This window comes from Dromiciops gliroides, chromosome 4 (assembly GCF_019393635.1).
Source record: "Dromiciops gliroides isolate mDroGli1 chromosome 4, mDroGli1.pri, whole genome shotgun sequence".
NCBI classification, from domain to species: domain Eukaryota; kingdom Metazoa; phylum Chordata; class Mammalia; order Microbiotheria; family Microbiotheriidae; genus Dromiciops; species Dromiciops gliroides.
Genome location: NC_057864.1, coordinates 478,246,759 through 478,271,415, shown reverse-complemented (window position 1 = coordinate 478,271,415; position 24,657 = coordinate 478,246,759). Strand labels below are relative to the sequence as shown.

At 48.4% G+C, this 24,657-nt stretch overlaps 1 protein-coding gene across 6 annotated transcripts in view; it reads left to right on the top strand.

Moving 5' to 3' along the window:
• Window positions 1-24,657, top strand: part of CUX1 (cut like homeobox 1) — a 423,932-nt gene that overhangs the window by 291,957 nt on the left and 107,318 nt on the right. For 4 of the 6 annotated variants that reach the window (XM_043964600.1, XM_043964597.1, XM_043964599.1 and 1 more), the window contains exons 9-11: window positions 4,900-4,948; window positions 13,774-13,878; window positions 19,598-19,786. In XM_043964600.1, the coding sequence (XP_043820535.1) occupies window positions 4,900-4,948; window positions 13,774-13,878; window positions 19,598-19,786 (343 nt within the window). The remainder of the gene's footprint in view (window positions 1-4,899; window positions 4,949-13,773; window positions 13,879-19,597; window positions 19,787-24,657) is intronic. The other 2 variants (XM_043964601.1, XM_043964598.1) reach the window with 1 other exon arrangement.

The following is a 24,657-nucleotide window of genomic DNA, read 5'->3' as shown; positions in this document are numbered from 1 at the left end:
AAAAGGACGAGTCGGACTGGATGATGCTAAGACCCTTTCTAGCTCTCAGGATATCTCCCTGTCCATCATGCCAGGGAATGAGAGGGTTGGACCTGATGGGTGACCTCTGAGCTTCCTTCCCACTCCATGTCTGTGGTCCTTTGGTAAAGTAGCCCCCATCCCCCAGGGTGGTGCATTACACCGATGATTCAAATTGTTTGTTGAAGGAATCATTTCGGAAGGTATCCCCTCTTGCCAGAATTCCCAGCTTGTCAACAGACTCTAAAACAATGCTCCGAAGTGTTTTGCCAAGCCCAGCTGGCTTCCTTCCATTGGGTGTTTCTAGAACAGAGACCGTGATCGCCTCTGTGGGCCTTGCCGTCATCTTGACACCTATCATTAAGTGTCTGTGCTGGATGATAGAGCAGAGCGAAGGGCTTTCTTTCATTCCTGCTGGAAATGCAGACCTCACCCGGCCGGTGCAAGGTAAGAGTGCTGCTTCTCAGGGCAGGCTACTAGTCGGGCTCCCAGTTGCTTGGTAACAGATGTTCGACTGATCAGAAGACAGAAAACTGATCTTCCAGCTAACGAGAAATGCACTTCCAGTGACTGCGTCCGGCTCACGATAGCAGCTCCTGAGCTAGTGAAGCTGGTTCTTTATACCTGACTCCGAAGCTTTGGGGGGCATATGTCATTCCTGGCATGTCAGACAGAACAGTGGGAATCTTATTCTTTATGGGGAATGCTCCTGGAAGAATTCATAGTCTGTCCAACGCATCTGTGCCCACAGTCACCTGCACTCTGTGTGCAGGATGTCAGAGTTGGAAGGGAATCCTCTATAGTCAAAGATTTTACAGATAAGGAAACTGAGGCCCAGATTAATTAAGCCTTGCCCAAGTTGGCAGGCTCCATGGGGGGAGGTCTCTGGACTCCTTAGTCTGGTTCCTGATCCCTCGTGACTATTCCCACAATGGTGAGCGCTATAAAGGAAAAGCCGATTCTGGGTTTCCTGGTGTTCAGGTTGTCATTTGCTCTCCTGCGTCTTTTTCAACTCTTGGTCTCCATTCTCTGCTTTAAATTTTTACTAGAAGAGGGACACTTCCATTCTTAAACAAGGATTTGTATAATCTCCATCCCTTCCAGAGGGACTTGGAGGGGGGCTGTGAGAAATCAGGATAATGGGTGAATAACTCCACATATAATCCGACTCAATTGATGAGATGGTTAGTTTTGCTGAACTAGGGGTTTCTCTATCTCTCTCTCTCTCATACACACACACACACACACACACACACACACACACACACACACACCTTTTTATTCTTTGTCATAAGACATGGCTGGGGTGAGGCTGAGAGGAGCAGGGAATACTATTTATTGGAAATGTGGCTGATGTGAAAACCCAATTGTATCAGCAACAAAGGGAAACATTTACACAGATAACCTTTGTTTCCCTATTCACTAGAAGCAAGTCATTAAGGAGAGAAGCCCACAAACCCATGTCCCCTCCATCTGCCACATTCTGGCCTAGGTCTTTGTTTTCACCCAGCCTGGTCCCTGTTCCCAGAACAGCTTGTTTCTCCTAGTCCAGAATCATCGACTCTCCTGAGGGGCTCCGAGAGCCTCTAGTCCAAAGCACACCCGAAGGTGAATCCCCTCTACAACATCCCGTACCAGAACGTACCCTTCCTAGCTTGGCTTGAGTACCAGAAGAAGCCCCTCCCTTCTGAGGCAGCCCCTGCATCCCTGGGTGGCTTCGCTTCTTAGGAGTTCGCTTTCATTCCCTTTAAACCTACTTCTGCCAGGCTCTGTCCGTTTCTCCCACCAGTGCCCTCTCTGACCAAGCGGAATTAAGTCCAATCTTCCTTGCATGTGCCAGCACTTAAGAGATTTGAAGACTGCTGTCACATCGTACCCCAGTCTTCTGTAGGCTCAAGATCTCCCCAATTCCTTATTCTAGTCTTTGTACCGCATGATCTCCAGGACACCACATACACACACACTTACTCACGTGCACATACACAGTCATGCATATGCACACACACACACACACACACACACACACACCAGCCTAGGCGTCATCTTCCTGAGCATCTATTACTTTGCCAACATCCATCCTCCAGGATTGAACACTGTACGGCAGACGCCATCTGACCCTGCCAACATATGGCTGCTCTCTCACATCCCTTGCGATCGTGACATTCAGCGATGCCGTGCTTTTCTCGATAGTGCCTGAGATGGCGGCAGCTTTCCCAGCAGGGCCTGAGGCGCCCCAGGTCCTCGGTCTGTGCTGGCAGACTGATGGCCTGTGTCCACAACCCTGGTTGAGCTCTAGATTTTCCAAGACCGTTTCCTGGTTTGCTCTTGGTCTCGCTCTGTTGTATTTCCCCATCTTGGCTGCCTGCTGCCGGTCTCTCCTGCCTCTACTTGACGTCTCATCGCCCGGGGGCAAGGCCTGTGTCTTCTCTGTTATGTTCCCTCATCCCATAGCACCTAGCTCACTGCCAGGAACCTTGTGGGTGCCCAGTAAATTTTAATTGAGTGATTTATTGAATGAAATCATGAATAACACTGCAGCCGACTGACTTGTCTTAGCAGCGACTTCCATTTCCCAAAAGCACTGTCACAGGGTGGTGCCCTCCAGCTTGACAAATGCAGTCTCAGCTGAGTGCGTCAGGAAGGCAACGGTCAGAGGCCCCTTGAAACAGCTGTTAGATTCAGGTTGAGAACTTTCCTGGGAAGTCACGGTGCTTCCCTTCCTAATGACAGGAAGCCTCCCGTGAGGGCATCTGCATCCTCGCGTGCCTTCTCCACCAGTCCGTCAACATGGCGGCTCTCAAGCTGACGGAGCATTCGTCTTTGACATCGTCTTAGTGCCTTGGCCCTTCAGAGTCAGGAAAATAGCCTTCCTCTGGCAACGTGGCTTCTCGTTAAGAGCTCAAGCACTTAATTCTGTGATGACACCATAGGGTGTTCAGTCATTGGAGGGGCCCCTGCCTCCCCTCTCCAAGTCCCACCTTGATCTGACGTTTCATTGTCGATGTTCAGTGCGCTCATTGGAATGTTCTGCTGCTCATCTCACCAAGAGACTCCATGAAGTTAGGAAATTGTCCCCAAAAGAGCTTCATTTCACTGGGCAGTTTTGCAAGTTGGAACAGCCTTCGCAGCCCAGCCTGAAAGCAGTGTTCGGTTTCAAAAGACGTCTAATGAAGTGGACGCCTGATCACAGGGAATGGAGTCCGAGGGCACTGAGAAGCATCCAGGGGAAGGGAGGAAGAGAGGGAAGAAGGACGAGGGAATGAAAGGAGGGAGGGAGTGTGCGTGACGTCTGTGCAGGTCGCCCACTCAGCCTTTTACAGACCTCATCTGGAAGGGCGGCTCTTCAGCTCCCTGGGCCTCAGTTTGTTCATCCGTGAAGTGAAGCACCCAGGGGACCAAACAGTCTACAAGCCTTGGACCTCAAGGTGACCTATGTCACTATTTTCTCATTTGATCCTCATGACCCCCCAGTGAGTAGGAATCATACAGCTGTAGTTCTCATTTTGCAGGTATTAATGCAGATCTCCTGCTAGCAAGGGGCAAGGCTAGGATTTGAACCCAGGCCCCCGACACCCAATGCAGCCCTGTGGTGGACACACTCCCCTCCTGGTACCCGTACCCCAGTGTGCTCAGGCAGCGTGGAGGGGGCGCAGGGAAGTTCTTCACCTGCATTGCTCCACCACCTTATAACTCAACTCCAGCCGCAGCCTCCACATCCCTTGTTCCTAACTGGCCTGTACTTGCCAGGGAGTCTCTGGGGGAAGACCTTGCATCAGCCCCCCAGAGTGGACAGTCACACTGCTCCCATCAGAGAGGCCGGCAGGCCCGGGGATGGTGCCCTGGCGGGCCGGGCCTGGTGAATCGCTGCCACAGCCACACGGACAACTGCACTGTTTCCAGGCCCGGCCTGTTCTTTGTCTCTGTCCGCAGCCAAGGGCACAAAATACCTTCACTTCCTTTGCCTGCCCACCCAGAGCCCTATGCAGCTTCCCGGCAGGGGGTGTCAGCTGGGGCACATGTGTCAAAGGAGGCCAAGGCCTCATTTCAGATGACCCGGGAAGCCCTTTTCCCTGGTTTTCCCTCCTATGGAATTTTGTTGTGTGCCCCCTCCCCCATGACCCAAAATGGGGGTATTCCCCCAATTCCTTTGTGGTTTGGGCATGCTTCACTGTGACTGGGCAGTATCTCTCTATCTCCCACTGCCTGCTCTCCTTCCCCCCTTCTCTCCCTTCCTCTCTCCCTCCCCTCCCCCCTTCTGTCCCCTCCCCCTTCACCTGTCCCCCCCTCTCTCCCTCTCCTCCTTCCTTCTGTCCCCTCCCCCTTCGCCTGTCCCCCCTCTCTCCCTCCCCTCCCTCCTTCTGTCCCCTCCCCCTTCCCCTGTCCCCCCTCTCTCCCTCCCCTCCCCCCTTCTGTCCCCTTCCCCCTCACTGCCCTCCTCTCTCTCCTCCCACCCTCTGCATCCCTCCGTCCCTCTCCCTTACTGGGGGTCTCTGTGTCTCCCATGTTGTGTAGCTGCCCTAAGGTATTGTAACAAGGTACTTTAAAAATAAGAGGGAATCTGGTGGCAATGGGCCACATGTGAGATGGGGAGGGCTTTGTCTTGGGGCGTTTATGGTGTAGATGGTGGAAGTCCCAGCAGAGACACAGTCGAGCTCCTTGACAGCACCGCAGGCCACACCACCTAACATGTGGGGAAGGTTTCACTTCTCAGTTTTGACTCTCACCTCAGGCGCTGCGAATCCAGGCGTTTGCCCGCGGCTGCAGTGCTGTTGGGAGGCGGGAGCCTGCCAGCCCCTGACTCCGGCCTTGCCCCTCTGGGCGCCACAAGGCTTTGTGGCGCTGCCTACTAAAGTGCTCTCTCCCTCTCTCGCTTCTCCCCAGGGCCGACGAAATTGAAATGATCATGACCGACCTTGAAAGAGCAAATCAGGTAAGACTTTGAATGGGTTTGGCCAGTGGGGGAGGGGGCTCGGTGGCATCTTTGGGCACTGCTTGACGCCTGACACGCCTTCCGATGTTCTGAGTATAAAAATACATGAGAAATGTTGGGAATTTTCTTCCTGCAACAAAACCCTTTGTTTGCTCCTAGCAATGCTGGCCTCCGGGAGTGAATCTTACCTCCAAAGAGCTGCTTCTGTGGGTTGGGTGTTTTCTCTCTCTCAGAATCCAGAGCCAGGCTGAGCGTGCCGTCTTCCACGTGACATGCATTATTGTGTCTTGGTGGTGAGCGGGTGGTGCCACAAAGGGGAAATCTGGCTCCTTGTCATCCTGACTGGATGTTTGCTCCTGGGCTGGCCAGGCCCCATCCCCCGCTGCCAATGGCATCCTCTAGGCAGCCCACCTGACCCCTGCCCACTTATTTGGGGCAGTTCTTGAAGTGACATGGCTGGACAATCAGCTATCTGGAACACGGCGGAGAACTAGGAAGAAAGTTCAGAGCCAAGACCCCCCCCCAAGTCAAGGCGGTTCAGTTTAACTCTGAGTTCTTAAGAACTGACTAGTGAGGAGCCATAGTGGGCCCTGGGCCTACAGAGACAGCCGGGGGTGGCGTGCTGTGGTGGGTGGGTGTGCACGCGTGTGTAAATATGAGAACTGCCCAACGCATGCCAGGCAGTGTACCAGAGACAGAAGTGGAGCAGCCCCTGCTCTCAGAGAGCTCGTATTCTCTTGGTGGGGATGTCCCAGATGTCAGGGATGGTGATGGCGAAACGCACAGAGCTTTACACACGTCGTTTTTCATTTGAGCCCCACAGCGATCTTTCGAGTTAGGGGCTACTATTATATTATCCCTATTTTATGGATGAGGAAACTGAGGCAGGCAGAGATTAAGTGACTTTCCCAGCTAGTGAGGACTGGGGCAGGATCTGAACAAGGCTCCTCTTGTCCCCAAGGGCAGCCCTTTCTTCACCAAAATAGACACTCAGTGAATACAAGATCAGCTGGAAGAGAGGAAGGCCTTTATGGAGCCGACTCTCAAGAATCTTCTTTTCTGTTTGGAGGAAGAGGAGAAAGACAAGGCCTCAAAGAATCTCCCTTAATACCTATTGATTCTGACTTTGCATACAGTGTTAACAAGCTTATTAAGACCACTAGATTAGGGGGAGTAAAGCTGCCTTGTTGTAGGAAAGCAATGAGTACTGGCAGCTGGCAGCTGGCAGCTGGTAGCCTGACTGCAAGCTAGGAGCAAGTTCGAGCAGTCAGATGGGGCAATGAATAGAGATCTGGACGTGGGTGCGAATCCTGCCTCGGACATTAAGTAGCTGTGTGGCTCTAGCCAAGGCACTGAACATCCCTGGGCCTCCATTTTCTCCTCTGTAAAATGAGGGGGTTGGACGCAATGACCTCAGCTTTCTTCCAGTTCTAAATCTGATCCTGTGAGATGAAAGAATTATGAAAAGCAGAAAAATGAACTCAAAAAACATATTGGCAAGGAAACAGTTTTCCTAGGCACTGAGACATGATTTTTATTTACTTATATATACATACACATAGATTGTGTATAGCATGTGTTATTTATACAATAAAGACACAGTAATCCCGCAAAAAAAAAAAAGAAAGAATAAAGGCATAGTATATCACATTAGTTTTTCCCTTTAGTACCAGAGAGCTAGTTTTATCATAAACCCCCTAAGGTAGAGATTCTTGCCTTCCTTTGTGCCATAGACCCCACAGGTCATCAGATGTGGCCTGTGGATGAATTCATAAAATTAAATGCACAGGATTGCAAAACAAACCAAGTTAGATGCAGGAGAAATAATATAAGAATTATTGGACTGCCTGAGAGCCATGACCAAAAATTTTAAAAAGAATGGACAATATTTTTCAAGACCCTTTTTCACCACCCTGAAATATTAGATCCAGAGCGAAAAATAGAAATTGAAAGAAATCCACCAATCACTGCCTGAAAGAGATCCCAAAATGAAAACTGCCCAGAACATCATAGCCAAATTTCAAAGCTCACAGATCAAGGAAAAAGTATTGCAAGCAGCCAAGCAAACCAATTCTATCAACTTAACATTTTAACAAAATGCTTTTTAAAAAAAAGTTCATGAACTTCAGGCTCTGTATCCTCTTGCTAATGGGGACTCATCAAGTCTCAGTGTTGGGAGGAACCTCTGAAATAATCTGGCCCCAACCCTCCCCGAACAATGATCTTGGATAGCCCACACCTGACCAATGGTCCTCTGGCCTCTGCTTGGACACCTCCTAATTCCTGATGCCTCCTGCTCCTCTTGTCCTCAGCTCCAGCAGTTGGGAGGCCTTCTCTCCATGGATCTGATCTCCACCTTCCTGTGTCTTGTAACAGCTGGTCTTAGTCTCTGCCCCTCGAGGGCTAAGCGACAAGCTTTCCACCTTGAGCACAGTCAGGTCCCCAAAGCACATAGCAGAATGCTGACGTGTTTCTCTTGCAGCCCCCCACCCAGGCCTGACTTCCCCTCTGCAGCCCATGCAGCTGTTGAAAAGTGACAATTGGCACCAACCCTTTCCTTTGCTCTTTTTGAGGTAAGAGGAAGCCAGGGCTGAAATGAGTTTGTTTGCCCACTCAGCTCGAGGGTAACATGGGCTGTGGCTTCTCCCCACCCAGTTTTACAGCTGGGTGGCCTCCATCACAGGGAGGGGAGATGAGCTGCCTGGACTCGCCCTGAACCTGGTGCTGCTAAAATCCATCCTTGAAGTCCTGGGTCGCTGCTCTGTGCTGTGGACCCTCCATGAGGCCCCTCCTGCCTTGTGTGAATGGGATAAGGCCCACCACAGACTCAGGTCAGCACAACCTCCCCCAGCAGCCAGTCGGTACACAGAGTGCATCCTCTCTAACACTGGGGGCCAAGAAGAGAAGAGATCAGTGGAACTCAAGGACGACAACATTCATTATTGGCTTGGTTTTTGTTTCTGGGGAAGGGGGAATTGTTCAGGAGGACCCTGCCGGGTACGTTTTGATTCTCGTGAGGCTCGGTACTCGCCACTGAGAAAGTGCTCAATGACAGCGCCTTCATTCATTAATTTACCAGCAAGAATGCTTTTCAAGGCTTTGGCTGTTCAGATATCATAGGGGAAAAAAACTTTTGACATATTTCCCTTTGAAGAATAGTAATATTATGCTTTAATTCCTCTGTTCGATAATTATACAGTAATCTAGGTCTTTTTAATATTCTTAATCATGGATATAAACCCTTGGTCTATGGGTTGAGTGCTCTTAAGTCATGCTTGTCCTGGCTTTCCCAAAAGGGAATCAGTCAGGAGGTACCTACTGGGTGCCACCCACCTACTGTGTGCAGAGTGCCAGGGATACACAGCCAGGATGAAATGGCTCTGTCTCCTCTCCTGCTAGCCTGGCCCTTTCTTCTATGCAGCCCTTCCTTGTCTTGGTACTTGGGCCGTGCCTCCACAACCACGCGGCTCCGCTGGGACAGGGACTCAGTGACCTTGTGCTTGGGGTATTTGAATAGCTATTGTAGTGTCCTGGCTTTCCTTTATAACCTCTTAGTCTGGGAAGGGACCCATGGGCTTCACCAGGTTGCCCAAGGGTCCATGGCACGAAGGAAAGGAGGGATCCCAGGGAGAGAACGGAAGCCTCTCGTGGGCAGGGACTGTCCAGTTTCTTCTTTGTGCCTCCAGCCCCAGCACAGCTCCTGACATGGGGAGGCTGGGACACATAGATAGTCATTGAATTCAGTGTTTCAGAAAGAGGCCACTGCTTTGTCCGAGTGCCAAATGACGCATGGGGTTTTGTAGCAGCGCACACTCAGGCCCCAAGCATGTTCCCAAAGGGTAACCTAGCCGTCTGAAGACACCTGCGGCCTTCCCATAGGGTGGCACCATAAATAGGGAGTTCACAGGTGATGTCAGGGAACATGCTGGTTGATCCGAATGCCATTCTTCGTCATGTGAAGACTTGAGAAAGGAATTTATAAGACAGACAAAAGTCCTGACTAGCTGAAAGAATAATTGAGGGGGAGAAGACCCGGGGGACTGTAGAGACACCGGCTGGGATGCCATTTGAGACAGTCCGTCGCCATGGCTGTTAAGCTTTGGGCCGTGTCCTCGTGTCTGAGCCACCAGGGCCTAGGCCGCCATTTCTGCTGAGCCTTCGATCTCACAGGAGGGGCTGTGACAGAGGGGAACAGGAAAGCAGCACAGGCAGCACACGCTGTCCATGCCCTTACATTGTTTTCTCCATCAGAAGAACCCCCAGGAGGAGCAATTTAATCGTTCATTGGCACATGGCGTTATTTTTGCATGAAACGCATAGTCAGGATGTCCTTCGGAGACCCGGAGCTGCATTTTATCACCATCATGCTACTGTTTCCATTGTGGAATAACAGAGGACTTGTCAGCAGCATCAATTAAGTGCGTGTCTCATTTACACCTGTTTGTTCAACCAGAGAGTTCTTGCTTTAATACCCACTATTTTAATTGGGAGCAATAAAGATTCCGAACTTTCAAGTCAGTGTGATAAATAAAGAAAAAACAACTTTGTGCTTTAAAATCATATCAAGTCCTGCCTTGGGAGTTGAAAAGCTCATTAATATTTGAAGTCAGTGCTGGCTTCTGCTCAGGGCTCTGAGCCCTGATTGCTTCGACTCTACGTTGGCTCGCCTTGTGTCATCTCCAGCCCCCCACCCTAAAGATACCCGGGCAGCAGCAGCGGCCCTCAGAGGAATGGGCCAAGGAGAGCCCGAGAAAGCCGTGAGCCCCAGAGAGGGCTCAGGAAGAAGGCAGGTCAGTGAGCTTGTTCACTTTTGCAGCTTGTTGGAGATGACCTCGAGAGATCTGTGTGGAGATCTGACTTCAGAGTAAGTGAAGCTGAGCCAAGCTGGCCCAAGGGGCCTCCTGACTCGGGGCGGGAGCCTCATGGGAGGGAGGTGCAGTTATCCTCATTGTACAGATGGGGAAATTAAGGCAGACTGAGGTGAAGTGACTTGCCCAGGGTCATACTGAAGCTCTGTCCACACAGTCCCCTGGCTGGATGCAAAACAAAAGCAAAGAAAGGCTTTTGCCCTCAAGGAAGTTACCTTCCAATGGAGGAGGCTCCACATATGCCGGAGTGGTGGCCTGGGCAGGGCATTTTGGTTTGGAAAGTTAGAGAGATGTGTGAAGAGGTGGGCAGTGACTAGATAGGGAGGGGATGGTGACAGAGCAGGCTTACAGATGACTGTGGGAAGCCAGCTGGTCTCCAGGGCCCCTTGGCTTAGCTGTTCTGTACACTCACAGAAGCCAGCACAGCCCGCCGACCTCTCTCTCCCGAGAAGAGTGATTGCTGTTCAGAGTTGGTATTTTGGGTGCAAGGAAGGGGTGCATCTGGGTAAGGATCTTCCAGCATGTCAAGTCCATCCACCTCAACGGATCAACTGCCCTCTCATTGAACGAGTGTTCTTGGGGGAGCTTCCACTGGAACCACTTGAGGCTCCACAACCGCCTGCCCTGACTCTTCCCCAAAGGAACTGAGGGCTGCTGCAACAGCAAAACATCATGGTGGCCAGCTTCCCATCCCTCTGGAGCCAGCTCCCCCTAGACGGGAGGATCCATGAACCTGACTCATTGGTGCATTGGTAACTGTATCTCAGGCTAACCGGAGTGAGCCAAGAATGGTGGGTGTGGCCATATACAGTGAACAAGCACAGAGAGTGATCGAACTAGAAAACTCTGGGACCGACACAAGAGAGGGGTCCAGACCAAGGAGGTAGAAACACTGAGTTACTGAAGAGCCATTTGCAAAGAGACTAGAGCCCCGGACCTGGATTCAGGAAGACGCGAGTTCAAATACTACCTCAGACAGTTGTTGACTAAGGGACCCTGGGCACGTCGCTTAACCTCTTCAGAGCAAGAGTAGACCATATTTTTGACCCATTGACCCCAATATGAAGATTCCAAACAAATGATTAATTGTGATTAGTTTTTTAAAAAAATATATGAAATCCTATTGCTATTTTTTAAAAAACATTTATCAGTTATTTATTTCTACTGTGAAAAGAGTTGAGGGGTCCGCCATACATACAGTGACTAAGAAATGGCAGTGGTTAAGAAAAAACAGGGGCATATCTATATATTGTCATATCATTGGGCCATTGAAACTACAGATGCATAAATATAAAGGAATATGGAAAGAGATGAAATAATGCAAATGGTAGCATTGTATAGGTTGCATAAATCCAACAATAACCAGACTTAGCACCTTGAGCAGAAGGACAGAGAACCACCAGCAAGGAGCATAAAATTGATACATTATTAGTAGTAATAGTGGCTCATTAAAGTCTATTTTTTTTGTAAATGGTTCTCATTACATGGTTAGTTTGAGGGTGGGTTATTTTCCTTTTTTCCTGTTTTTGTTGAGATTAACTTTATAATAAAAAATACTAATTATTAAATAAAGGAAAATTGTTTCAAGGAACTTTGTTATAAGTGGGAAAAGAAGTTGATAACTTACATTTACATTGTCTGACAAGGTCCACACTACCTCTTTTCCAAGGTTGCAAAATCTAAAAATCATCCCGGATTTCAAAGGGGTTATTCTGCCACCTGGGATTCTCTTTCTAGACAAATACAATGTCGTTGTTGAGTTATTGACAAGAGAAAGTTGAGGGAGTTTTGAAGCAAGTTACAGTAAAATAACTGAGTCCAATCCAATCTGATAAAAAGATGTGTCTGTCCAAAGAGAACCCACTCAGGGATTCTGTCCATAAACATGGAAATGGAACGCAACGAAAAAACTTGGGAGGAAAGACTGATCCAGCCTGGGGTGATTGCAGTCTGTTCTTCAAGTCATTGCATGCTTCTGATCAGATGCCTACTTCGCTTGGAGCAGAAGAGTGTAAAATTGACAATCATCCTCTGCCCACTGTGGAGCCAGTTCTTCATAAATCCAATATGGCAACCACGTTGTTACTGCTCTAATGTAATCCAACACCAACTTTTTTTTTTTTTTGAAGAGTGCTATAATTATAACCTGTTGGTTGGTTCCATGGACGGCTTCTTTTCCAGGCAGGATAGTGTTTTCATAGTCAATGAAAGAGCTAATGTCAAAATACTCTTTATTTTAAAGGCAACATTGAAGGGATTTTACGCCAGAGGATTTAGCTCACTCAGAAGGGTAAATTTTTCTGAGTGATGAAGTGATTATCAAAAACATTTTGAATGCTGAATCAGAAAGAAACTTAGAATAATGTTTCATGATAAATAAAAGGTTTTACAGGGTTAATAATTAAAGAACTGACATCAACAAGACAGAGTTCAGGCCGCCCAGGCGTGCTACTCACTAGCCTTTCATTGGGGGTGCTTTGCTAGAACCCCACTTTCCACCTTAAGCCATCCTCGAGAGTGTGTGTTTAGCCTTCTCCGTAGCAAGGCGTACTGTGAAATTGTGTTTAATATTATTCACAAGATTACAACAGATGTGTGAAATCGGCTAGGGAAAATATGCGAGAAGGAAGGGCAGCTGACAGCATACAGTATATGCAGATGTAACATCTATTGGAAATATCCTCTGTGGTTTGTTTGCATGCAAAGTGAATAGAATCTCAAAACAATGCTGCTCTGAATGGAAGCCATCAGCAAAATTGCTTAAGGCTGCAAAACCCATTACTTATACAACACTGGATTCAACAGAAAGTATCATGGCATACTAACTTTTTTGTTCTGTTTTTCCTTGGGTACTTAAAATTATTGGCTAAATGTTTTTATACAAATGAAGAAAAAATAATAAATATCCTAGTTGGTTTGAGCATCCTTCTTCCTTGTGAATATTTTTTAGTAGCTAAAAGGGCATCTAAATAAACCTGGTCTAGGGAGGAATACTCTCAATGAGGCTGTGGATAACTTTATGCTCCAAATTATGCTCGGTTAGCAGATCAGTCCATCTAACCATCGGAGATTGTAGGCCTAAAAACTCTGTAATTGGGGGATGAGTAAAAGGGAGTTTGCTGAGTATTAGAGTAGCCAGATATCATTGTCCCTTCTTCAGATCGGCAGACGCGCACTGCTTTTGTGCTTCCTTTATGTCTCTCTTTTTTTGTGTGTGCGCGCACCTCAAATATGAATTCTTGGTTGGCTGGGGAAAACAGAATCTCTTGTTCTCTTCTTTCCTGCCTTTCCTCAGAATATCTCTCATCTTCCCCCAGTGTTCATGTTTCTTCTCTTCTTCCTCCCTCACCCCACTGACCCCCTGTCCACTTTATAAACTGGCCCACGACATGCACATTGCTAGCTGTTCGGTATTCAGAATCTGTGTGAGGCGAAGGGTTAATCATGTCACAGGAGAAGCCACATTTACGCCCTTCGCGTTTATGGAAATACTTTCTGAAGAAAAACAAGACCAACATTGTGCGCGTGTTTTTTCGGGGGAAAATGGCCAAAGTGTCTTTAATTCACTGTTTACCCGTGAGAATGACTCCCAAGAGGAAGCCTGCAATAAAATCTTCTTGGTCTATGAGAAGAGAAAGAAATTGAATCAAAAGACTCCATTTCCACTTGTATTTATTCAGTCTGGGAAATTCAGTGGGCCGCAGCATTAGTATCAGCAGGGGATTCCTTGCTCCTAGCGTTAAATTACTGTCATAATCGCTCAATTATTTCTTCCTTGTACTGTTTAAAATAAAAATCCATCACATTCTATGTTTTTTTTTCTAGCATTTATTAGGTTGAGTGTTTAGGAAAATCAATTATAGTCAGTGAGGCATGAATTGATGAATGTTCCTGTAATAATTGTCAGTTGTTAAACTGAACGTACTTTCTCTTTCCACCCCTTTTCATTTCTTTCAGAGGGCAGAGGTGGCTCAGAGAGAGGCAGAGACCTTAAGGGAACAACTCTCGTCAGCTAACAAATCTCTCCAGCTTGCCACGCAGATCCAGAAAGCGCCTGATGTGGTGAGAGAACATGATATTTGCTGGCTCTTACAGGTTTCTGACATTCATGGGACTTGACATCTGCAATTGATGTTTGTGGCTGGGCCTGGGGTTGGGGGGGCGGGCAGCAGCTCCCCCCCTCCCCCATTCTCATTTTGGAATTGATATTTTAAACTAAAACCAAATTATATTCTCAGGGAACACGACTTTAACCAGTTTACATTACAGGGGGCTACTTATTGAATTAGGAGGTCACAGCCAAAGGAAAGAAATTTGTTGAGCAGGCAGACATTTGTCTGTGGACTGTGAAGTCCAGACAGATAGCAGAAATATATGATAATATCTTTGTTATGAAAACTGTTAATAATAATAATAATAAATGGGCCTTTAGATCTGGCCCCTATTAATACAATGATCATGTTTGTTTCAGCAGGTCTCTATGGTATAGGCCGTGTAGTGGTGAAGCCTTGGAATGAGAGGCCTGTCATCTCATGTAGCTATGGGGATGGGGTGTTTTTAATCAAACAAGCGAAATTTGGTCCTTTTTGTTTGTTTGCTTTCTTACATCGGATGTGCTTGTCGCCACTGAGAAATAGCTCATAGTTTGCTGGGCAGACCAAAGATCATAAATAACAACCTTCCCTTGTTTTCTCTGGTGGTTTAAGCTGAGGTTGATATATGCAGCTCTTTCAGAAGCTGAGTGTAAATCTTTGGGCCTCTGTTTAATCAGTTTGGCAATATCCTGATTTTTCCAGGATTTCTCAAAATTTCTAAAATCACTCTTACCTAGAAATCAGATTCATCTGAGTCTGGACCAAGTCAATTTGAGAGGGCTGGTTTCACAAACATGTGATTTAGTGTAGGCCTTCACCCTTTTAGGGTCTTAATTTTGACTCATGCTCTTTCCCCAGACCATCTACCTATCCTCACCAAAAAAGCAATAAGGAGATTTGCTTCCACACCAAAGTAAAACAAAATCAAGATTGATTGAGCGAGGCCATACAGTGGAAAAGTCACAAGTGTAAGGCCCAGCTGCCTCCTTTGACCAGACCTAAACCCTCCTGTGCCTCAGTTTCCTACTCTGTAATATGTGAGTATGGAATGAAAAGATGGAGTGGCCTAATGAATAAAGTGCTAGATTTAGAATCCAGAAGGCCTGGGTTCCAATCCCACCTCAGTTGCTTGCGAGCTATGTGACCCTAAACAAGTTATATGACTTCTCAGTTTCCTCATTTGAAAGATAAGGTGGTGCAGTGGATAAAGCACCGGCCCTGGATTCAGGAGGACCTGAGTTCAAATCCGGCCTCAACCACTTGACACTTAGTAGTTGTGTGACCCTGGGCAAGTCACTTAACCCCAATTGCCCGGAAGGAAGGAAGAAAGATGAGGAGGTCAGACTAGATGGTTGTCGAGGTCCCTTCCAGCCCTAGGTGTTGAGCCTATTAAAAAAAGGCTTTATTTCATATTTCCTGCTAATTATAACTGACACACAGTAAGAGCTGGCACATATATAAGGCTTGCAGAGGACTTTTCATATGTTATCTCGTTTGATATCCTCAGCAACCCTATTAGTTTACACCCATTTTACAGAAAAGGAAACTGAGGAGAAGACAGGGCAAGAGACTCAACCACAGTCATGTAGCTCGGTGGCCTGGGGGAGAGTGTTGGACTTGTAGTCAGGAAGGCATGACTTAGAATCCTGCCACAGACACTCACTAGCTCGATAACCCTGGGCAAGTCCCTTTTAACCTCTCTCAGACTCTGTTCTCCAGTGTGGAAAGTGAGGGCAAATCACTGCACCTGCCTCCCAGGATGGTTGTAGTTTGCACATCTTAAAGTGTCCTGTAAATGTCCGCCATCGGCGTTATTGTTGTTAGAGGCATAATCTGAGCCTGGCCTTCCCAGTTCTTTCTGCTCTCCACTACCATATCTCCCTGCATCCCAGGATTTAAGATGTCTTTGGGTGTAGAATACTTTGTAGAAGAAGATTTTCTGGTGGTTATATCATACCCAGAAAGGGCTCTTTGCTATCATCTCCTGGGATAAGATCTGAACTGACATTTGACCCTACAGCACCAAAAGGGATGGGGAGAAAAGCGAAGGTGCATTTTGATAGGAGAAGTTATGCTGGGTCGGGGGAAGCACACTGAGGCTTGCACTTAATTATTTTAATCTCACTGTTGTCTTGACAACGGCATCTTCCTAAGAAGGAGCAGAGGCCTTAGATAGCAGGTGTCCCCTCCTTTCTCTGTGTCCCTCTATGACATTTCCTGAATCCGCTGAGGTCGCCCTCGGTGTTTGGGAGATTCCTTCCATTTCCACTGTGTGGGGCCAGGGGCTTTGAGTGTTTAGATTCAGAACTTTGTGGCACTGATGCCCAGCATGGCATCAGAAACCTTTTGAGAAGGGGAGTCTGTGAACGGCCAAAGGCATGGCTGCCCGGGGGGCGTTGAGCACTTAGAAGGTCAGCAGGCAGTGTCTGCAGTACATCTGGGAGGCTCTTTCAGGACCCTGCCCAACTTTTCCACAACCAAACCTTTCAGTCACTTCAAAGCCCTGCCCATCAGAAGACAGCCAGGACCTGAGGGAGGGGGAAATGAGCACAACGGGCTCAGTCATCACAGTTTGGCCAAGAAATAGCGGGACCAGGGGGCAGCTCGGTGGTGCAGTGGATAGAGCACCATCCCTGGAGTCAGGAGGACCTGAGTTCAAACCCAACCTCAGATACTTGACACTTGCTAGCTGTGTGACCCTGGGCAAGTCACTTAACCCCAATTACCTCACCCAAGAAACCAACCAAACAACAACAACAAAAAAAAAAAAACACCCCCCCAAAAAAGAAGAAAGAATTAGCAGGGCTAGTAGATCCCGTCACAGTGAGTGTCAACAGGGACCTTTGGGCCATGAGTAAATGGGGGTGGCCATTTTGGCCTCAGACTTCCATTCCAACCCCAGCTCTAGGTTCCTGTGATCCTAATTGGATGGTGGCTCCCACTTGTTTTATCTTCCCGACACTTGGAAGCTCTGCTAGAGACACAGCCTACACAATGGCACAATTCTAGTTAAGGCCTCACTTTTGTATAGCACTACCGGGTCTTTAATGCTTTGGGCACGTTCTCCCCCCCCCCCCCCAAGCTGGCCAAGCAGGGATCTCGTTCTCATTTTCAGGTGGAGAAGTTGAGGCTCAGTCACATGACAGGCATGGGGCTAGACCTCAGGTCTGGTGCTCTTCTTACCCCTGTCCCACTGTCTCTAACCCTGCAAGGGCCCAAGTGTCCAAGATTTTATGTGACTTTGTGTACCGGGATAACATGGTAATGATCCCTTTCCTCCTCGTGTCCATACTTGACAAATGTTCACCAAGCCCCTCTGGGGTTCGAGGCCCTGGGTGGGAGGGGACAAACAAACAGAAGAGCAGGAAAAACTCCCTGTCCTCTAGAACTGATGTACCCTGAGGGCCGGGACTGCTTCCAAAGGAGCAGAGAGAAGCAGCGTTGGGGTCACCTTGCTTTTAGGGCCCATAGAGAGCACTTTGTAAATGCTTTTCCATTGATGACTATATTTAATGCCTCACCTAGTGTCTGGTACTCAGCAACCGCTTAATAAATGCTTGTCAGGGGATTGGAACTAAAGGGGATTCCTAAGAGGGAGGTGTAAAGCAAAGGGTTAAATAGAGAAGGAGAAGCTAGTGTTATTTTCAACAAAGAGGGAAGAGTCTCATTGAGGCTCCAGTTGTTGGATAATTGCGATGGTTTTCTTTCTTTAACCCTCACCATTTACTGGACTCTATCCCAGTCTTATTTTAAAATCAGGTTTTCCCTTGATTTTTCATAGTCCTTTAGCAAAAAGGACTGGAGGATACTAAATATATCAGTAGAGCATTCTCTAATGTGAGTGGAGACAGGGCCTTCTGTATGTGGGCTGAGACCTAGAGGAGCCTGCCTGTGCCTTCCTTGTATTTACAACCAGAAGACCCAAGAGCCAGACAGAGGCCATTTTCTCAGAGACATCCTAGAGATGAGAAAGTAAACCCACACTCTCAGTCACTTTGGGAGTCATTGATAGCACCTGTGCTTCTCTCCGTTCTTTAAGAATCCTCCCTCTTGGAGGCATTTTGAAAACAGATGCCTGAGTACCTTTTCAATCAGCTGTCTCCAGAACCAATGGATTGTTCATGGGTTTAGTTGGGTCCAGCTGTTCCTTCTGGTGTCATCTTTTTACGTGGCATTTATACATCCTGTTTTCCCACATTGGGAACCGAGGTGTAAGTGGCCAAAGGACAGGGCCCTGTTGGTGACTCTCAGTTCCAGTCCCCAGCTGTTTCCATCTCCTAGTTTCATCACTAAGTGCTCTCAGTTCTGTGGATCTCGCACTAAGCTGCTGCTGGCTGTGTGTCCTCCACTCCTCTGTGTGGTTCTGCAAGACAGTGGGCATTGACTACTGTTACATCTGGGACCTTGGCCTCTCTTCTCTAAGAACTGGCGATGATCAGAGTCACTATCTGTGCTTGCGTCCACTCTTCCCTTGCCATTCTCAGCATTCTGTGCCTACCGTCCCCTAGCCTCTGTGCAGTCACTCAGGCCAGCAAACTCATTCCCCTTGACTCATGGCACGCTCCTTTGCCCCTTTGTTCCTGCAGTTCCCTCCACCTAAGTCGTTGGTTTCTAAATATTACCTACTTTCCAAGGCTAAGTTAGGCTCCCAACTCTTAAATCGACCTTTCTCTGACTCTTGCTGCCCAGACTGTTTTCTACCTTTTCTAAGATCCTGCTTTTCTTAGTTGTCAATATAGTCCCTAATGGTTGTAGAATTGCTTCATTTAAGTTAGACTTGTCTCTGGAAGTAGACTTCATTCCACTGAGGGAAGTGGCAATGTCTTCTCCTCCTCCAGCTCTCATGATGCTAAAGAGATAGTGGACACTCTAAGCAGATCATTTTTCTGTGCTCACGTTCTGCTTTCTGGATAGCAGCTGAATACTTTGACTGTGGGCAAGTGTACAAAGAATGTTTCAGCGATACTCCTCACCAAAGAGGACTAAGTGTAAGAAACCAAGAAAGGGGGGCCTCACTAAAAATCCCTGGGCCTTTTCTCATCCTCTAGGACCCTGGAGGAAACGGGTTGTATTATATTGTACAAATACAAGTAAACAAATGTATATAGTAAAGGTAGCCTTAGATACAACTTTGGAAAATCCAAAAGGAAAATTCCTGAATTTCTCGAGGGAGACACATCACTGGTCAACCACCACCAACTACCCGCCAAAAACATGGTGGCAACCTAATTAGTACATGGCATTTCCTGCTGCCTCCCTCCTTTTCCATCCCAAAGTGAAACTGACTCAGAAAAGGCAGTGTTTGGGGGCAGCTAGGGGGCGCAGTGGAGAAAGCACCAGTCCTGGATTCAGGAGACCTGAGTTCAAATGCGGCCTCAGACACTTGACACCAGCTGTGTGACCCTGGGCAAGTCACTTAACCCCCATTGCCCCACAAAAAAAAAAGAAAAGAAAAGGCAGCGTTCTCTCTTCCTCCTGGTGTTGCTGCAAAGAAGGTTAACTCCCAGGGGTGAATTTTGGAGACTGCCTCTGCCGGCCTCTGCACTGCCGATTCCATCCCTGGTGCCAGGCCCCACCGCCTCCTGACCAGTTACTATTCTTGGAATGGTTTTTTTAATTACTGTGTTACTTTACATGAGAAGCACCATGAGTTATTACAGTTTCATCATCTGCTTTCTTCTTCCTAGGAGCAGGCGATAGAGGTACTGACCCGTTCCAGCTTGGAAGTTGAACTGGCCGCCAAAGAGCGGGAGATCGCCCAGCTCGTAGAAGACGTTCAGCGACTCCAGGCCAGCCTGACGAAGCTCCGGGAGAATTCGGCCAGCCAGATATCCCAGCTGGAGCAACAACTGAGTGCCAAGAACAGCACCCTCAAAGTAAGGGCCCCTCATCCCCTAGTGAAGTCAGGCCGATGGTTTCGGCCGCATGAGCCGCCATGATTCCCACGGACTCATCGGGCTGCACCAGAGGCACCCAGGGCGGGCTATTTCAGGACACTGGCTTAGACTCTTTTGGGAGGGTGCGGTGGTAAACTGACAGAATTCGTTTTTGGAAGACTTTCTGGCTTTCCCCTGAACTTGATGGACGCTCTTGAAGAGTGTACTTGGGCTCTTGGTTGTAGCTTCACTGAAGGTGGAGGGGACCCCAAGTCATGTTTGTTAAGGCCCAGACTGACCTTGTCACGAGATTATCCAAGGCTCCATCTTAATTCCCCAGTCTGGAAAGGCACTAGTGACATTTCACTTGAATTTTCAAGTCTTGGGGAGGGATTGGCCTTTATTTTTCTCAGTTGGAGCATCAGCCTTCCGCATGCCTCTGAGAAGAGGAAGAGGGGAAAGTCCAAAGGGTGGGTGGCATCCTCAGAAGAAACGAGGGCATCTGTCCTTCAGAGGTGTCTTGGTAACCCCTCCCCGGAAACTTCTTGTCAGCAGAAGAGATGGGATTTCTCACACACGCTTGTGGGAACTTGGGTGGGTGGGATGAGTTCCTTTGTGAGGTTAGACACAGCCAGCTGGACCTTGTGCAGAGCGGCCAGTCCCCAAGGAGCATCCTGGGACAGCGGGAGATGACTTTGTTCACCTGCGGGGTTTTCCCTTCTTGCTAGGCTATTGCCTATGTTTGCAATCTGTCTCCTTGTCTGAAAAATGTGGCCTGACCTCAGGATAAATCTCTTCTCCAACACCCATCTGCTATGTTGTTTGACCAAAGAAGCAAAGAGGGGACGTGGAGGTTTTCCTAGGCTTTTAGAGCATGGTTGGGAATGTTTACAAAGAGGAGCAAGAGCTTCTAGGAGGACAGGGAGCTGGCAGTGGCCTGGTGGCATATGAGCTGCCCTGTCCTGAATGACCCCCCCAGCACTGACGCTTCCTGCCAAGCAACTCCTTGTAATAGTTGATAAGACAAGATATAATATCACCTATTGTCATATCAGGACCATATTAATATGACAAGGTGCCAATGGGGTCCTGTGAAGCCCTGGCACTCCCTACGACCCCTTTGGGAGGTGCTGCTGTTCTCCTGTCATCTCTTGCCCATTACCCCCCAAAATGGACCGGGTTTCCTTTGGACAAACTTGTCTTTGTCACAGGACTGAGCCATTGGCCTTTGTAGCAAGTCCACACGCTCTGTAGCTGGATGGTGAGTCTCATGAAATGCGGCCAAATGAGCATTTCTTTATGATGTGCCAGTTTGCAGAATGACAAATAGGCCCTGACCTCAAAGCGCTTCTGTTCTCCCACACGGATGAACCATATACAAATAGAAGTTTATACCTGGTAATCTGAGGAAGGACAGGGCACCAACCACTTAACCTTGAAGGAAACTCGGGATTCTGAGAGGCAGTAGTGAGGAGGGAGGGTGCTCTGGGCATGGGGGACAGCCTGGGCAAAGGCCCAGCGGGAGTTGGAAGTCCTCATTCAAGGGGTAGTTTGGCACATGGAAGCCAAATGGTGAAGGGTTTCAATGCCAAGCTGAGGCGTCTGTGTTTTATCCCGAGGCAGTAATACGTAGGGTGCCCCAGGGGCAGCTAGGTGGCACAGTGGATAGAGCACCGACCCTGGAGTCAGGAGGACCTGAGTTCAAATTCGGCCCCAGACACTTGACAACTTACTAGCTGTGTGACCCTGGGCAAGTCACTTAACCCCAATTGCCTCACCAAAAAGAAAAAGAAATTCAATACATAGGGTGCCCCAAGGTATTATTTCTTGACCTGGGCATTCACTTGGCCAGACCTGTGTCTCAGGCAGATGATTTCAGCGGCGCCTGAGCCAGGTAGGGAAAGAGGAGAGCTGAGAAGACCAGGTAGAAGGCCGTGCAGGAGGGCAGGCCCTGGGGATGGATGGGAGTAGGGAGGATCTGGTGGAGGCCCGGGCTGAAGGCAGCATGAGCCTGGAGACCCAGAAGGACAGTGGTGACCCCACCCAGTTTAGGGAGCCCAGCAGATACCCCTTGCCACTCGGCACTGCTGGAGGCTCCTTGGGCCTCAGCCAGAGCTTGGTTTCTCATTGACTTGCCCAAGGAGTGCCCTTGATGCTTACCCTTCATCATGTTTGATTTCTAGATTCTATTTAATTTTCTCATGTTGTGGCCGGTTTTGACCCTGGCAATTACACTATGATTATGTAATTTGCTTTCCTCGCTTTTGTTACCATGACAGGACCCAGCTCCGATACATTACGTGGGATGCCCGGGGGACAGGGGCACTCTAGCCCTTTCGTTTTTATTATAGAGCAATTGTTCCCCAATCAGTTAGGATTTTAATGTTTGCCTTCTCAAAAAAGTGAAACACAGTTTCACAAATTAATGTTCTTTAACCGTATCTTGGGGGAATTCTTTAATACTGTGCGGTTAATGAAACAATCCCACACTATTCCTTCCAAAATTATTGCTCCCTTATCTTCATCTGATCTAATAATCAAAACATGTCCTCTAGTAACAAGACTTCTCTCAGTTTAATTATCTTAACCCCTTGTCGCCAGGATTTGAGATTGCCCTGCTAGCAAACCCCAACACAAAGCGTATTAGCCCTCACCAAATGAATGCACCCGACTCCCTCACCCCAGAGGAGTGGGGTTAATTGAATAAGCTACCTTTTGAAGGGTTTTTTTCCCCAATGTGTACAATTTGTATTCCTAACTCCCATCCAGGCTAAGAGAGGATGTGATATTTTATGAATGAGACCTCTCTGATTGGCATCAGGTTGCCTTTGCTCATTAGGGATACGTGGAATGGAGATCAAGGGGGCTGATAGTGTGGACCCCCTTCAAACAGTCCACCACCAGCTTCAGTAAGAGCCCCACATTGAGCAAGCTCTCTGCTGCACAGCTGGGAATTTAAAGACAGAAATGAAGTCGTCCCTGCCCTCAGGGGGCTTACAGTCCAATGAGAAAGCTAAAGCACGTACAAGTAAACACAGTGCAAGGTCATTGGAGAGGGAAGAGAGTACTGGGAACGCCTGGGGATGAGGAAAGGCTTCCTGTAGGAGGGGGCACATGGCTTCTCAAAGGAAGAGGGCACTCCAGGATGAGGGGGCCACCCAAGCCTAGCAGGGAGACCCAACGCGATGAGACTGATTAAGAAGAGCCGGTCTGGTGGGAAACGAGAGCACATGGAATCAGCCAGTAAACATCAAGCACCTGCTGTGTGGCAGGCGCTGTGCCAAGCACTGGGGATACAAAAAGAGGCCAAAGGTGGTGCCTGCCCTCAAGGAACTTACAGTCTAATGGGAGACAGCAAACTGTAAAAGAGAAAAACAGGAAGTGATGATGAGAAGGAAGACCCCAGAACTAAGGGGTTGGGAAGCACTTGAAGGAGAGTGACATCAGTCTGGAAAGGTGGGTTGGACCCAGGTGGTGGAGGGCTTGAGCAGGCCAGCAAGCGGTCAGATTTAGAAAGACGACATCGGCAGCTGGGCAGAAAGGACAGATTAGAGGAGAGAGGGGCCAGTGAGGAGAAGGGAGATGGCCCGGAGAATCATGGGTCTTTTTTTGACATGTTCCTCCATCCTGGGGGACACCAGCCCCAGGGACCAGACGGCTTGGGGTGTGCCGCATGAAGTGTACCCTTGGGCCCTGCGCAATGAGCCAGTTCCACCAGGGCTACACCTGCATATTTGGGGGGGGGGAGTGCTTCCGGGCCCTTCATTTTCTTCCCATGTTGCCACGTACTTCCCCTCTTTCTGGTGGTTAGGGCTACATAGTTGGCTTTTCCGTTGCCTTCCTTTGTGTTTGCAGCTTGTTCCATTTTAATTTCACCAGAGTCAGGCTACAAAATTCCTTATTATGTGAGGCAGCAGGTTGGCACAGTGGGTAGAGCACCAGTTTGGGAATCAAGAACTGAGTTTGAATCCCACCCCAGACACTAGCTAGGGAAGTCATCTAGTCTCCCTGAGCTTCCATTTCCTCAACCGTACAATGAGGGTAAAAGATTCGATGGCCTTTGAGGTCTCTTCTAACTCTATGATCCTGTGAACCCCCGAGAGGCAGTGGGATACAGTGGGCAGAGCTGGCCTCAGAACCAGAAAGCCAGAGTTCGAGGTCAGAATCTGACCCATGCTGGCTGTTGTGGCCCTGACTGGCTGCATCTCTTAACCTGTCCGTGCCCTGGGCCAACTGGACATAGTTCAGAGAAGGGAGACGTGGCCTCGGGAGAGGGGGAGGGACTCCTCACTGGGGAGTTCCCTGAACCAATAAAACTGCCTGTCCAGCCCCTGGCCCTTTATTATGACTTATTGCCCTCTGAATACCCCCATTTTCTTCTTCTGAAACTGAATTTAATATTTGTAAAATGGTAGAGTCCCACCTGCTAAAGAGTGGAAGGGTTCTTAAGGACTTGGAGGCAAAACCCATTTTTGGAAGAGGTGTGGTTGTCCTCATCAAGAGTGGTGATGGGCTGGTCATGTCTCCTTAGAGAGGATGGTCATAGATTCCGTGTTAAGAATGGGGTTGACCATATGAGCGCTCCTCAGGACCACACATCATTTCTTCATTCTGAGCAAAACGAGCCACCCAGTGGTCATCCGCCACCACCATCTCTGGAGACACCACCAAATAATGGGACAAAGAATTCCTTTGCTTTCCCACCTCAATGCCTTTGCCTCTGCTGCTCCTACTACCGGACACACCATCCTCTTCTTCCCATATTTGCCTCTCAAACATAATCCTGCTTCTTGAGGGCTGGGCTTGCCTTCTGCTCCTCTTCATGCTGCCCATTTGGACAGGCCCCATGATTTCATGGGTCTGGGGGCCTC